This window comes from Folsomia candida, unplaced genomic scaffold (genome assembly GCF_002217175.1).
Source record: "Folsomia candida strain VU population unplaced genomic scaffold, ASM221717v1 Fcan01_Sc001, whole genome shotgun sequence".
Classification (NCBI taxonomy): domain Eukaryota; kingdom Metazoa; phylum Arthropoda; class Collembola; order Entomobryomorpha; family Isotomidae; genus Folsomia; species Folsomia candida.
In genome coordinates, this window is record NW_019091193.1 from 8,122,408 (window position 1) to 8,134,927 (window position 12,520).

The 12,520-nt window shown below is 36.1% G+C and overlaps 6 protein-coding genes across 6 annotated transcripts; 3 read left to right on the forward strand and 3 right to left on the reverse strand.

Moving 5' to 3' along the window:
* Positions 1-92: 92 nt before the first annotated feature.
* On the reverse strand, positions 93-3,204 carry LOC110841638 (farnesoate epoxidase). The gene is made up of 10 exons (XM_022087326.2): positions 2,670-3,204; positions 2,397-2,537; positions 2,210-2,317; positions 1,888-2,124; positions 1,585-1,778; positions 1,375-1,501; positions 1,132-1,312; positions 935-1,049; positions 603-750; positions 93-504 (listed from the first exon to the last, which is right to left on the reverse strand). The coding sequence occupies exons 2-10, from the start codon at positions 2,404-2,406 to the stop codon at positions 323-325; spliced, it is 1,302 nt and encodes a 433-aa protein (XP_021943018.2). The 5' UTR covers positions 2,407-2,537; positions 2,670-3,204; the 3' UTR covers positions 93-322.
* A 954-nt stretch (positions 3,205-4,158) lies between these two features.
* LOC110841592 lies at positions 4,159-5,518 on the forward strand. The gene is made up of 4 exons (XM_022087279.2): positions 4,159-4,367; positions 4,455-4,694; positions 4,777-4,917; positions 4,987-5,518. The coding sequence occupies exons 1-4, from the start codon at positions 4,323-4,325 to the stop codon at positions 5,398-5,400; spliced, it is 840 nt and encodes a 279-aa protein (XP_021942971.1). The 5' UTR covers positions 4,159-4,322; the 3' UTR covers positions 5,401-5,518.
* A 349-nt stretch (positions 5,519-5,867) lies between these two features.
* Positions 5,868-7,112, reverse strand: LOC110841593. Its single transcript, XM_022087280.2, has 2 exons — positions 6,952-7,112; positions 5,868-6,862 (listed from the first exon to the last, which is right to left on the reverse strand). The coding sequence occupies exons 1-2, from the start codon at positions 7,007-7,009 to the stop codon at positions 5,982-5,984; spliced, it is 939 nt and encodes a 312-aa protein (XP_021942972.1). The 5' UTR covers positions 7,010-7,112; the 3' UTR covers positions 5,868-5,981.
* A 678-nt stretch (positions 7,113-7,790) lies between these two features.
* LOC110841672 lies at positions 7,791-9,018 on the forward strand. Its single transcript, XM_022087363.2, has 3 exons — positions 7,791-7,945; positions 8,042-8,363; positions 8,446-9,018. The coding sequence occupies exons 1-3, from the start codon at positions 7,894-7,896 to the stop codon at positions 8,867-8,869; spliced, it is 798 nt and encodes a 265-aa protein (XP_021943055.1). The 5' UTR covers positions 7,791-7,893; the 3' UTR covers positions 8,870-9,018.
* A 102-nt stretch (positions 9,019-9,120) lies between these two features.
* Positions 9,121-10,738, reverse strand: LOC110841673. Its single transcript, XM_022087364.2, has 4 exons — positions 10,461-10,738; positions 9,780-9,924; positions 9,627-9,712; positions 9,121-9,551 (listed from the first exon to the last, which is right to left on the reverse strand). The coding sequence occupies exons 1-4, from the start codon at positions 10,521-10,523 to the stop codon at positions 9,219-9,221; spliced, it is 627 nt and encodes a 208-aa protein (XP_021943056.1). The 5' UTR covers positions 10,524-10,738; the 3' UTR covers positions 9,121-9,218.
* A 795-nt stretch (positions 10,739-11,533) lies between these two features.
* Positions 11,534-12,430, forward strand: LOC110841649 (probable purple acid phosphatase 20). Its single transcript, XM_022087336.1, has one exon. The coding sequence runs from the start codon at positions 11,534-11,536 to the stop codon at positions 12,428-12,430; it is 897 nt and encodes a 298-aa protein (XP_021943028.1).
* Positions 12,431-12,520: the final 90 nt, after the last annotated feature.

Genomic DNA, 12,520 nt, shown 5'->3' on the forward strand with positions numbered 1-12,520 from the left:
GTTTCATATTGATACCAAGTCCCAGACATAGTACTATGGTAAAAATTTTGATGGAGAACTCTAAATCAGTCAGAAATTATTAGAGGTCACAATCGTATCGTTCACAACTTAAGGATCTACTCTCGGTAGAATATTTATTCACAAGAATGATGCAGTATTAAATTATTAAAACTCATTAATTTGGCTTGGGCACACATGTACAACATATTTCAAGATTAGGATTTTTGCATTAAGTTAACATTGAGCTTAAATAAAAATACAAATGATCCCTGAACATTCTGATCTGTATTTTGTGTCTCAAGATCTAATCAGAACTCATAAATTACTTCCGAGGTGTTACAACAACGTCGAAGGGAGCAGCAAGTGCATTGAGTCCAAGCACCGGCATTAGACTCGGTTTTGGACGACCTTCCTGCAGAGAAAACTTGAGGTTTCGTATAAGTGTGGTCAGCATAATGAATAATGCGTCGCGAGCTACTCCTTCGCCAATGCAAGACCGTTTGCCTGAGAGTGAGAAAAAAGGAAACTTAAATTTGACAAAATATCCCTATAGTTATCCTTAATATTTAGATAAAAACAATGGTCCAGATTTCATTACTCACCCGTCCCAAATGGCACCGTATTTTCGTCAGCAAACTCTTTGTTAAAGGATCCATTTTTGATGAATCTCTCTGGCCGAAAGTTGTCCGGATCGCCCCAAACGTCTTCGTCCATACTAATCGTCTGTGCAAACATCATCAAGGCTGTGCCCTAGAAAGATTTGTAGTCAATATGTACATGCATATCTAATTACATATCTCAGCTTATGTAAATTGATGAATTGTCTTGTATCTGCTTATTTACCTAAGTTTCTCATCAAATACAAATACCGATACATACATACAAAAAACCCTATCTTTATGATTACGTAGCCTTTATTAATTAGATTTATAACCTTTTTAATGCGGAACCCTTGATACCAAAAATCCTTCAACACATTTCTAGGCATTATCATTATATTTCGGGCATATCTCAGCGTCTCTGCTATGACAGCTTGGGCGTACGGCATTCTGGACGGATTTTATGCAGTTATACTTTTTGTGAAAATCGTTCCTGACGAAATATGTTGAGAAATAAGTGACTTTATATTACTTATCTCTGTCATCCAAACATGGAACACCTTGCGACCCAACAACTTTGATAATTTCTTGGACGAATTTTTCCTGAACAGTTGGATATGAAGTCAACAGCAAAATTCCAAACGCCATATTGCCCGATGTAGTATCCGACCCGGCTTGGATCAAATCCATCACCGTGATAATAAATTGGTCGTCTGATATCATTTTCATAGTTAATTATAATTACACTCTAATTTGTTATTTGTAATATTCATGCCTGTGAAGAATCTTTCCTCTCCATCGCTCTTTTTCTCTTCTTCGTCAATTTGTGCAAGAAATTCGTCAATAAAACAGTTCTGACTCGTTTTATAATTTCCAGACGCTCTCGCTTCATACAGCATTTCCTATAATTTTAATTATTACGTTATACGCATTATTAAATAAGTTTGATTTTTGTCTGTTTGACATAATACTTGATTTACTGTACCCGAGCAACATCGTGCATTTCTGTGGATAACTTTTTAGCCCGTGTAAACCCACACAGTTGGGGACAAATGTCTTTGAGGAAAGGCCAATAATTGTAAAGGCCCGAAACCATGGAGAAAGATTCTGCCCATTTTCTCCCAACGCAAAGAAATCGATTAACGGCGGAATTCTTGTCATTCCTGTCACACCGTTTACCTTGAAAGATAATGAAAATTTTTGTTCGTTTAATTGCTAATTTTACTTAATTTTGTGGTTTAGTGAATCAAAATGTGTACAACATAGCGACGCCGCAGTACTTCCATACCTGTGAGCATCCACAGCACTATGTTCAGCGTGTTTACAGCGAAAAAGTCTCCCGCGATACGAATCGTTCCGTCTTTAGAGGACTTTGACATTTGAAGAAGTTCATCCTGAATTTGATTCGCTTCTGAACTTATGACACTTTCCATCACGGAACGTTTTGAAAATCCAAAATTTTTCAACGTCTTAAGCGTGAAGCGACGCATTTCCATCCATGGGCGACCAACTCCGACCAATATTCCTACCGTGGTGATGAAAGGTTTAAGAGTTCATCTTCAAGATTTCCATACAAAATTCTTATGAAAAAATTAAAATTTGAATCTAACCGAGATTTTTGTTCATATTCCTGGCTTTTATTTCCTCGGCGAATTCTCTACTAAAGGTTTCTTCTCGAGTTATGAGGTCTTTAGTGGTTTGGACATCATTAAGGAATACTGTAATATGTACACGTACATATTTACATATTCACACATTTCAGTTAAATTATAAATGATATCTTAAATATGTACTTACCTGCATTCATGAACCCCAACTGAATTCGCGTAAGGCCATGCTTTCCATACCGCTTGCATATCTTGTATAACCCGACGTATGGAATAGGATCGGATATGGCAACTTGGAAGAGATTCCCAAAAAATGGAAGTCTTATAGGACCTTGCATAATTAAGGAAAGTGTGATAAATATTTAAGGAAAAATATATCCATATTTTTTAAATTATGAAAATTATTTATGAAAACTACGTATGACGGAGTAAGTCAGTAAGTATTTAATATTTGATAACGTACCTGGGGGTTGGTTTTTGGAATCAAAATAATCCCAAATAATCCATGTGATGACACCAATCACTAAATAATTACCACTTCATTTACTGGGAATTCAAACATTTTCCGTCGAATCAGAGTCTGAATAATTAAAGTAGAGCTTAGGACTAGGTGAAGAATAACGAAATATAGTCGATGTCATGCTTATTTGAGCAAAAGCCATTTAGGTACTCCAAGTGTTTTTTGTGTCGAACAATGAGCAATAACATTTCATTTATTATCATATCGGAATTAACAAAGCCAAGGCAGTTTGACAAGCAAAATTTAATGATAGAAGGATCTTTGATCGGTTTGAGGAAAACTAAGCTTGAAAATTAATTTATCAATAAAACAAGTCTTAGGTGAGTGGTCAATGATGTTGTCGAGGCTGGAAACCAATGCAGGCCATGAAGTAAAAATTTGTGTATATGCTCATAAATACACAATTATATATGCAAATAATTTAAACGTGTGTATTTTTATTCGATGACTTGAAACGGGTATGAATTTCACTACTAATAATAAGTTTTCCAAGCCCAGCATCTTTTAGGCTGTTATTTTTCACGAATTACTTGGTGTAGGTGGATACTTAACGCTCGCAGCAGTTCTGGCGTATTTTTTATGACCATTGACCCGCTTTTAATTGTGTTCCTCTGTTAAGAAAAACACCACGTGCATGAAAAGACAAAGAAAATTGGTGACTCAGGGCTTCACACTGATAAACAACATATTTACGAATCATAACACCTTAGTCAATATTTTTCTTGAAACGCAATGGTAAAACGTGGAATGCAAAACACAACTCGTGTCGGATTTGCAGCTTTGCAGCATGCAATGCAATCTGCATAACTCCCAATATTTACGATACAACGCAATGACTATTTTAATTATTACCGTGTTGGCTGGAACTGATTCAACGAGGTACGAATGATAATTTTTTCGTTACTTAACATTTGACTAAAGCAATTCTTCGTGATTAGATTGCATTAAATGCATGAATGATATTATAGACAGTGCAAAAAATCCGAGAACACCAAACGAGGAAAATGAATACAAATTATTTTAGTAATAATTATCAGCTACCAACACTTTCATACACCCAAAAATGTTATGAACATATTTATGTACGAGTTAAAATGTTAAGACGACAAAAGCATGAAACTAAATTATAATTAGAAAATTTTCCAAGTACAAAATTTCAACAATCTGTATTTTATTTTTCAGCATTAAGACTACTTATAGAAGCTTAAATAAATAAATAAATAATCAATAATTTTCTTTTAAATTGTGGTTCAGATTTGAGTAATTAGTTATAAATAGAATGCTGGCTACCTACATGGTTGCACAATTTCGTTACGCAAATGCGTTCGACGCGAGTACTAATGCTATGACTAATGTATTTAATATTTGAATTATGTTGAATCATGCTTATCTGAACTCAAACGGATTAACTCCAAGCTGAGATATGTAGGTATGCAATCAGCTCGACAGTGATTTTATCAAACTTTATTTAATCAAATATTAAAAATTGCTCAGTCCAAATCCGAATGTTACGCTGATACTTGCAATTTTTTATTTATGGTGGTTGTGCAGGTCTTGGTTAAAAGATTAATTCATTAATAATAGTAATTGCTCAAGATGTATCTTTCCTCAAAACCTGGTATCCTTAAAGTGATTACTCTTGTAAGTTTTGATCTGCATTAATTTCATTTTGATGTTAGTTTGGCGTATCACTTATAAAAATTTCTAACAAAAATATAACGAATGCAGGCAGTTCTCATCACCTGCACAGCTGTTGGGGTCAGTGCCCACTATAATTCAGTAGCGAAAACACTATTCGACTCGGACCAAGGTTACAGGCTATGCAAGATTACTTCAGAATGCCCGCATGTGGCGAAACCGTTGGAAATTGTATTCGTCTGGACAAATATCGCTGTCTTGGCATTACTCTTAATTAATCTGGCTGTGTATATCTTTTTGAATAAAAACGTTGCCAACTTTATTGCAATGGTTTGTGAGCAATGAATTAATGCAAATAATTTATAAACAAATTATAAACGAATGTTTTAAAAATGTCATTTATATTTTTCAGGATATAATATTCACCAGTGTGGCAGGAATATTTGTAACTGCGGCAGGATCCATATTTATCTATTGTGCTATTATTATGGACAATTATTTAGATGGAGAACTTAGGAAGGAAACGAAATACATACACAAACTTGCTGCTGGGGTAAATCAATTGCATTAATGTGTATACGATGAATAATATGGAAATTTTTAATATTCTGACTTCTTACAGGCGTTGGGAATTATGGCCGGAATATTATTCTTGACAACAGCAAATGCAATTCGATATTTTAGTAATACATCGTCAGCGCCTGCGCAGGGAGCTTTTGTTCAGCAACCATATGCTCCACCCCCTCAACCACCCCCAACAGGAATCCAAACCAATGACAGACATATAAATCAAGGACAGGAATATCAGCAGAAGCAGCACCCACAACAGTATCAACAACCACCAATCTATTCTAGCAGTTATTTTGGAGGAAATAATAATCCCCCGCAACAATTCCAGCCAGGCACTGCATATACAATTGGTAATAATGCTGGAGGATATCAAAGCAAACCGTACCAGTCTGTTGGATATTATGCGCCCACGCCAAAAAACGATGGTGGAGGATACGACATAAGTATTCCAAGAGTGAAATATTAATGAAATTCGAATCTAAGTTTGAAATACCTTTTTCTATTGTTGAATGTATTACCCATATGTTAAATAATAAATCTGATCATGAGTACAGCTTCAGCTTGAGAAGCTACATAAATCTAAATACATATTTAGTGAACTGATTATTTATAATAATGGCACAAATAATATTCCTTTGAATATTCCATTTCTTCTGAAAATTGTCAAAACAATTTTATGTATGTGTGCAATATTTGAGTAGTTGAATTGAGTTGGTTGGAAAAGCTGCTTCATATATTTCTCCAAATTGTGTACATATGTTCATGCATATCATACGTAAATATATTTTCTTATATAAGCACGTAGATTAAAAATATATCCATTTTATTAGCGTCTTGGATTCTAGATTATGTTCTTTGTTGTGAAAAACCCTAGGGTCTAAATATGGTGAAAATTAATAACTTCAAAATAGTGTGCACCTTAGCGGCTCGGCATTATATTGATGCAATGATTTACAGAATATTTTATTTAACAGTATATTTTAACAGTCTGTATTTACAGATAATTTAAATAAATTTTTGGTTAGATATGTAAGTTAGATAGAATGCCTAACATTCACAACCATCAACACATTTCCTGCAAGTTTCACTAGCCTGGTCCCATTTAAGACCATCAGGACATTCTAAATCCTCTCTATCTTCCATATGCTTGGGGTCATAGTACCAATAGCGCCCTGTACATTTATCTTCCTCATCCTGACCCCATTCGCAAACCTCTGGAATAATGACACAATTTTCGTCTGCCAGATACCCATCACGAGTAGCGTTGCTTAGATTATCCCATTTGTTACAAGCCCCACCAAACCCATCTTCCACTCCGGAACTCGGCTTGAGGTCAGGATCCCACCAGAGATCACCGTCACAGGACTCGTGAACCCACACCCCCGTAATATCCAGCTTTGGATCAGAGGGGAAATCACGTTGACACCTAAAGTAGAAAGAGTGCAAATTCCAGCAATATCCGCATGGCTGACATTGATTTTTTCCACATGGTAGACCAGCGGTTATTCCATGGCAAATCGTAATATTGGCGACAGGGGTTTGTGTCGTTGGTTCTTCGGTTGTGGTGGTGGTCGTCTTTTTTGTAGTTGTCGTCGCTTCTGCCGTGGTGCCCTCGGTTTCTTCGGGTGTATCAGTTGGAGGTGGATCGACGATACATTCTGTGATCTTTGGCCACTCGCACCTCTCTTTGAAAGCGTCATAACGAAGAAATGGGATTCCGAAGCAGAGGGTATTAGCCAGGTCGCAGTTTGGACACGCCATATCAGATGCATATCCGTTGGAGCAAATAATGAATCGAGTGCAATCACTGGGGTGAATGTATTGTCCGTTAGGTTTCCCAGAACAGTCATAGTAGTCGATGTGGTCGTAATTTGGTCGTGAATATCGTGATGCCTTTGAATCTTCATGGCTGTCGCTATCGGTGTCGGCTAAAGTAAAAATATAATTTAGACATGTATTAAACCACCTTCAAGAGAAGTGCATAATTGAGTATACGTCGCAAGTAATGCATATTTACCTCCCCACGCAATGGCGACCAAGACCAGAAAAATACTCAAACTTGTAACAGGTTTCATATTTATTTTATAAATGGACAGAAATGCAAACTCTTGTGCAACTCTTGCCCTTCGAATTTGATCTAAAAATTAACTGTAGCTGGTGCATCTATTTATTGAGGTGCATATGACGCCAATATTCGGTAAAATACATGAACATGGTGTAAAATATTTTATTCCTCTGGTTTTAAATAATTCCACTCGAGTAATAAATTAAATCGGGGTTGGGTATTATCAATATCAATTTGAAACTTTGACACTGGCTCATAAAACGTCATACCAGTAAAATCATGTAATTAATCGTTCACTCATTGCTCATCACTTCGTCATGCCATACATATGCATAAATAAACGCCTGCTAAATTGACCAATTGATGTAGAATGCCTAGATTATCCAGGGGACGAAATCCCTTTTACAGTTTATGTTTTTCCCGAATTAAGTAAAAAAAAATCCATCTCCATAAGTACCAACCACGTAAGTGTAGGTAGCTTAAAGTCATCAAATCCCATAAAAATTTGAAGTGATGTCAATGAGTTTGGTAGCAATAAAACACTTCAAGTTGATCTTTCGGCGAAAAAACAAATAAATATAATAGAAAATAACAATACAACTATTCATTACATAGTAATTACCACATAGGTTCATGTACTTACCTCCAATTGCAAGGTGAAACACTCCAGATTAGTCGAAATTTCATATGAAATTGTGATAATCCCCCTCCTGCGTAAACTCCTAGTTTCATTAGTCACGTCGAAAGCTTTGACGTGATATTTATGGCTGGATTAAATCCTCATTACTCAACATTTTTAAAACGGGTATATAACTGCTTCCCTTGGTCCAGTTGTTCATCATCATATTTTTCTTGGGCTTGAACGATTTCTATAATAATAGCGAATAGGCCACAATGGCGACGAAAATTATTCTCTTGCTGGCCACAATTGGGGCAGTTGTTGCGGGTAAAAAAAATATAATTGCATTAAATATTATAGCTCATTTTTATTTTCAGCGTTTAATTTCAAACCAAACCATCTCAACTTTCTCAAATTTTCCAGTTCCTCATAAGTCCTTGAAACGCCCCAACCACGACCACATCGACTACTATGACTGTTCCGGAAAGGCGAACGGGTCATACGTACATCCCTCCGACTGCACTCGATTCATCATGTGCTCGAATGGAAATGCGGCCGACATGGCGTGTCCAGATTGTAATGGACATGACCCGCAATGTGACGGCGAGGCGTACCTTCGTTGGAGTGAGACCACAGGAAACTGTGAATGGCCAGCAGATACCGAATGCGTCGCTGGGGACAGTGATCCCTGCCCTGGCATTGTTGCGGGGGGTAGTTGTGGAAAAAATGATTGCAAACATTGCGGGTATAATATTTTTTTGAGAATGACGATGATAAGCATTATTTCTTAAATATTTTACTTAATATTCTGATAACCTCCTTTATAGATTTTGTACGGAGAAGATGTCACAATACTACCGATGCAATCGCACTTTCCCCTCAGATCCAAAGCTAGAAATTACTGGCAAGTGGGTCATCGAGTCTTGTGATTCTGATCTCTGGTGGGATCCTGACCTCAAACCGAGTTCCGAAGTGGAGGAAGGATTTGGTGGGGCTTGTAACAAATGGGACAATCTTTCCCCGGCAACTAAAGAAAAATGGAGGACTGACAAAAGTTGTAAGGCTGTTTTAGAAGAAGTCTGTTTGTGGGGACAGGATGAAGGTGACCAGTGTTCAGAACGGTACTGGTATTATGACCCCGACACTATGGCTGTGCGAGAAGATCTCTCTTGTCCTACTGGACTTTTGTGGGACCAAGCTACTGAGACGTGTCGGTCGTGTGGGAACGTTGCCGGTTGTGATTGCAAATGAAGCATTTAGTTGTATCATTTCTACAAAATGAGAAGAAAAAACCTTCGTATTTCAGCTTTGAGTAATTATAAATAGAATTCCTGTAAAAATTAATTGGAAATGTAACTAAAATAGTTACAGTATTTAAGCAATAAAATCTTGCATATAAATCTTGCGGTATTTTAATTTATTGAAATGGTAAAACAATACGTACATAATTATTAAATGTGCATATTGGCATTAATATCTAAAGGTTAAAGAATCATATTTTATTATGCAGTATAAATGGATAAGCTTAAATGCTTGTTTATTCGTCCAATCAATTTTATTTTTGATAATAATGGCAGCTTATCATAATTCTATTTAAATCTTAAACGAGACCTCCATTGTCCATTATCCTCCTGTTCCCGTGGCAAGCCCCTGCTTTCACCCAAGCCAGATACCTGTGACCCATGTAAAGTTGAACAAATCGAAGAATGAGGCCACCAAATCCGAGGATGAATATCGTAACTGGATTTAATTTTGGGGGAGTATCGTAGTCTAATATGTCATCAGATGTGGGAGAACTCGAATAATGGCGTCGTGGGTTGAAGAAAATTGAAAACGTAAAAATCAGAGTGGATAAGATTAGAAACCAGGTGGACATTATAATCCATGATGCGACATCGTCAATCCTAATATGTTCATTCTCATCGGGTGTGTTCTGCAGGATAAAAGTGGGTGCACGTGAGTCACTTACATTAATATGTGTATCGTTGCTATGTATTTATTAATTTACCAGCATATTCACATCTACCGTGATCTGGATCCCGATAAGAACAATAATCACACTTAAACAAAGTGACCAAGCAAAGAGGCTCATCCCTGCATGAAATGAATAGCGTGAGAAAATTGCTTAGAAACATTAAAGTATTTTTTCATTCATACTTACAATTAACTTTGTTAACCGAGGAGTCGTCTAATTGCATTTTGTCCTCCTTGTCAGCATTTCCTAGGTTAGAAATCACGTCGAAACCATTAATGCAGGAGAGGAAAATTACGCTGTCCGCATAAAAGACAAGTGAGATGAGAATAATCTAGATAAGAAACAAAAGTAATCAAGATGCATATATCTCATAATTGAATATATGCTATAAATATGTATTCAGCAGAGGTCCACTATCGTCGACACCAAAGGATTATAGATTTTCAATATTTATTAGTTTAAATTGTAGACAATTTAAAAATGAGTTTCATATGTATCCGATATGATAAAACAACTAGATATATAGAATCAGGAAACTCCGAAAAGTATCAAAATCTGGTGAAAATTGAATTTTTGGCAAATTTTGAATGCGACGCTGTTAGTTCTTGTCATGCTTTTGAGGGGTGACGCAGGCGCAAATGGGGCCATGGAATAAAACCTTCCTTCACCTTTCGTACACTCGCCTAGTACTAGAACATGCATATGCAAGTGTATCCAAGAGGCATCAAAATCTGTCAACCTCACAACCCCTCCCCCTTAGTTCAATATGACAATAAAGAAGAATTCCAGTGATGCACGGTCATTATTACTATAGTATAATTAGAATAAAATAAAAAAAAAATGGGTAAATATTGTAATTGTTCTTACAGTATTTATGATAATCACACATTGAAATATTTTCCTGTCCCGTTTATTGTTTTGAAAAAACATGACGTCAATTAATTATTTTTCCAAAACTTACACACTATTAGATGAAGGAAGACGATTTTTTTTAGCAAATAACTTTTGACAATTTTATATTTTTGTTTGTTTGTTCTTCTTGTCCATTTTCATCCTGAGTATCCGTGTATATTTAATTGTGCAAGTTTTTCAAGTATTTTGCGCAAATATACTGAGAATTAGGTTTGTGCCAACTGGAGTTGTTCCAAGTTTAATGTTTCTCCCTTGTTATGCCATCTTATATACATAATTAAAGGATGTGGTCTGTCTCATTTTACACACAGACATCTCATTGAAGTTATGGTCACACTATTAGTCGTACTATATGGAAATTACGAACATACGAAAAAGTGGAAGAAAGCGTTTATTTAGAAATGCATTGCCGGTCAAGAGTAAGTCCGTCTTAGAACTCTACGTTTCAATTTCACACCAAATTACCGATTTCAAAATTATGTTGCACAAATTAGCTGTCAATTCTTGTATCAGATTCATAAGCATAGGCTCTTAGAGATACATATACATCTTTGTCGCATAAATAAATGCATGACGCACTGGTAAATTTTGCATGGAAAAAGTATTGCTATGATATTCTTTCTTATCGCCAAAATATACAAGTTGGACAAATACCAAGTCAAATAAGACAAGGTATCAAATATTTGCATGAAATTTAATCCATTTTGCTATTTAATAGCTGCATGGATTCAACTCGGTGAAATGAATCAATGTCGCTTTATCACGAGTATGATACGTGACACAAGATACCTACATATTTACATACATATGTAGGGAAATGACTGCACCTTGCGCACACAGGTTATTTTACACAACACACAAAAACGTTTGTATGTCGTTTGTATATGTAGTGTCGTCACTTGCATGTATTATTCATCAACTTCAAATGTATTTCAATCAGTCTATCATCACCGCAAAATGTGTGCACACATTACATCGTATTTTGATTTGTCTTCGGTAATCAAGGTTGAGAGTAGGATAAAAATAAAATGTTGACCGTTGGAGTGATCGGTGATTTCGGTATCAAAAGCACAAATTCGGTCGCTGTCTCAAATCTCGTAAAATCATGGAACCCAGATATCATTCTGACCACGGGAGATAATCTGTACTCGCCTCCCAGCCAGAAAAATTACTCATCAATTATTGGAGTACTTTACCCAGAGTATTTAGATAATTTACCACATTTTGTGAGAGGAGGAGGAATAAATTCCAACAGCAATAATATACTTCGCGACATCAGCAAAAAATGGAAAGGGAGGAAAATCTACTCAAAATTCTTCCCATGCGTTGGAAATCACGATTTTCCATTTACCAGTTACACCAACTACTTTCAACTCCCAACTTTCTACTCGGTGGAATTTACTCAGCCTAAAAAACATTTACTAAAAGTTATTTCCTTAAACAATTATAAAGACGAGGAGCATGGCAGATTTGACGACGCAACTTCAAACCAAAGGAGCTGGCTTGAAGAGGAGTTAGAAGCATCGCAAGATTTCGACTGGATCCTCGTCACATTTCACTATCCTCAATTGTGCAGTAATAGCTCACGAGAAGAAAATGAGACAAACTCGAAGCGATTATTTCCATTTTACAAGTATCAAAATGTGGGACTCGTGTTAAGTGGACATCAACACATTTACGAACGGTTGGAGGTGAATGGGGTGACCAATGTGGTCGTTGGGACGAGTGGTCATTCAGTGAGGAGAAAGTCTATCGCCTTACTGGAGGAATCGAGACAAATTGATGACTCTGGGTTTGGGGCCGTGAGATTGGATGTCAGTAAAGATGAAATTAAAGGGGGTTACGTAGTTCTAGAAAATATCAGAGGGAGGAATAAGAAACAAACAGTTATTAAAGATGAGTTTTCTGTGATTAAAAAGCGATAGGTTAAATGATAAACTTTTTCCTAAATAAATTTTGAATATATGATTTTTTTAAATGTAATATTTCATTTTTTATTTATTAAAATTGCGACA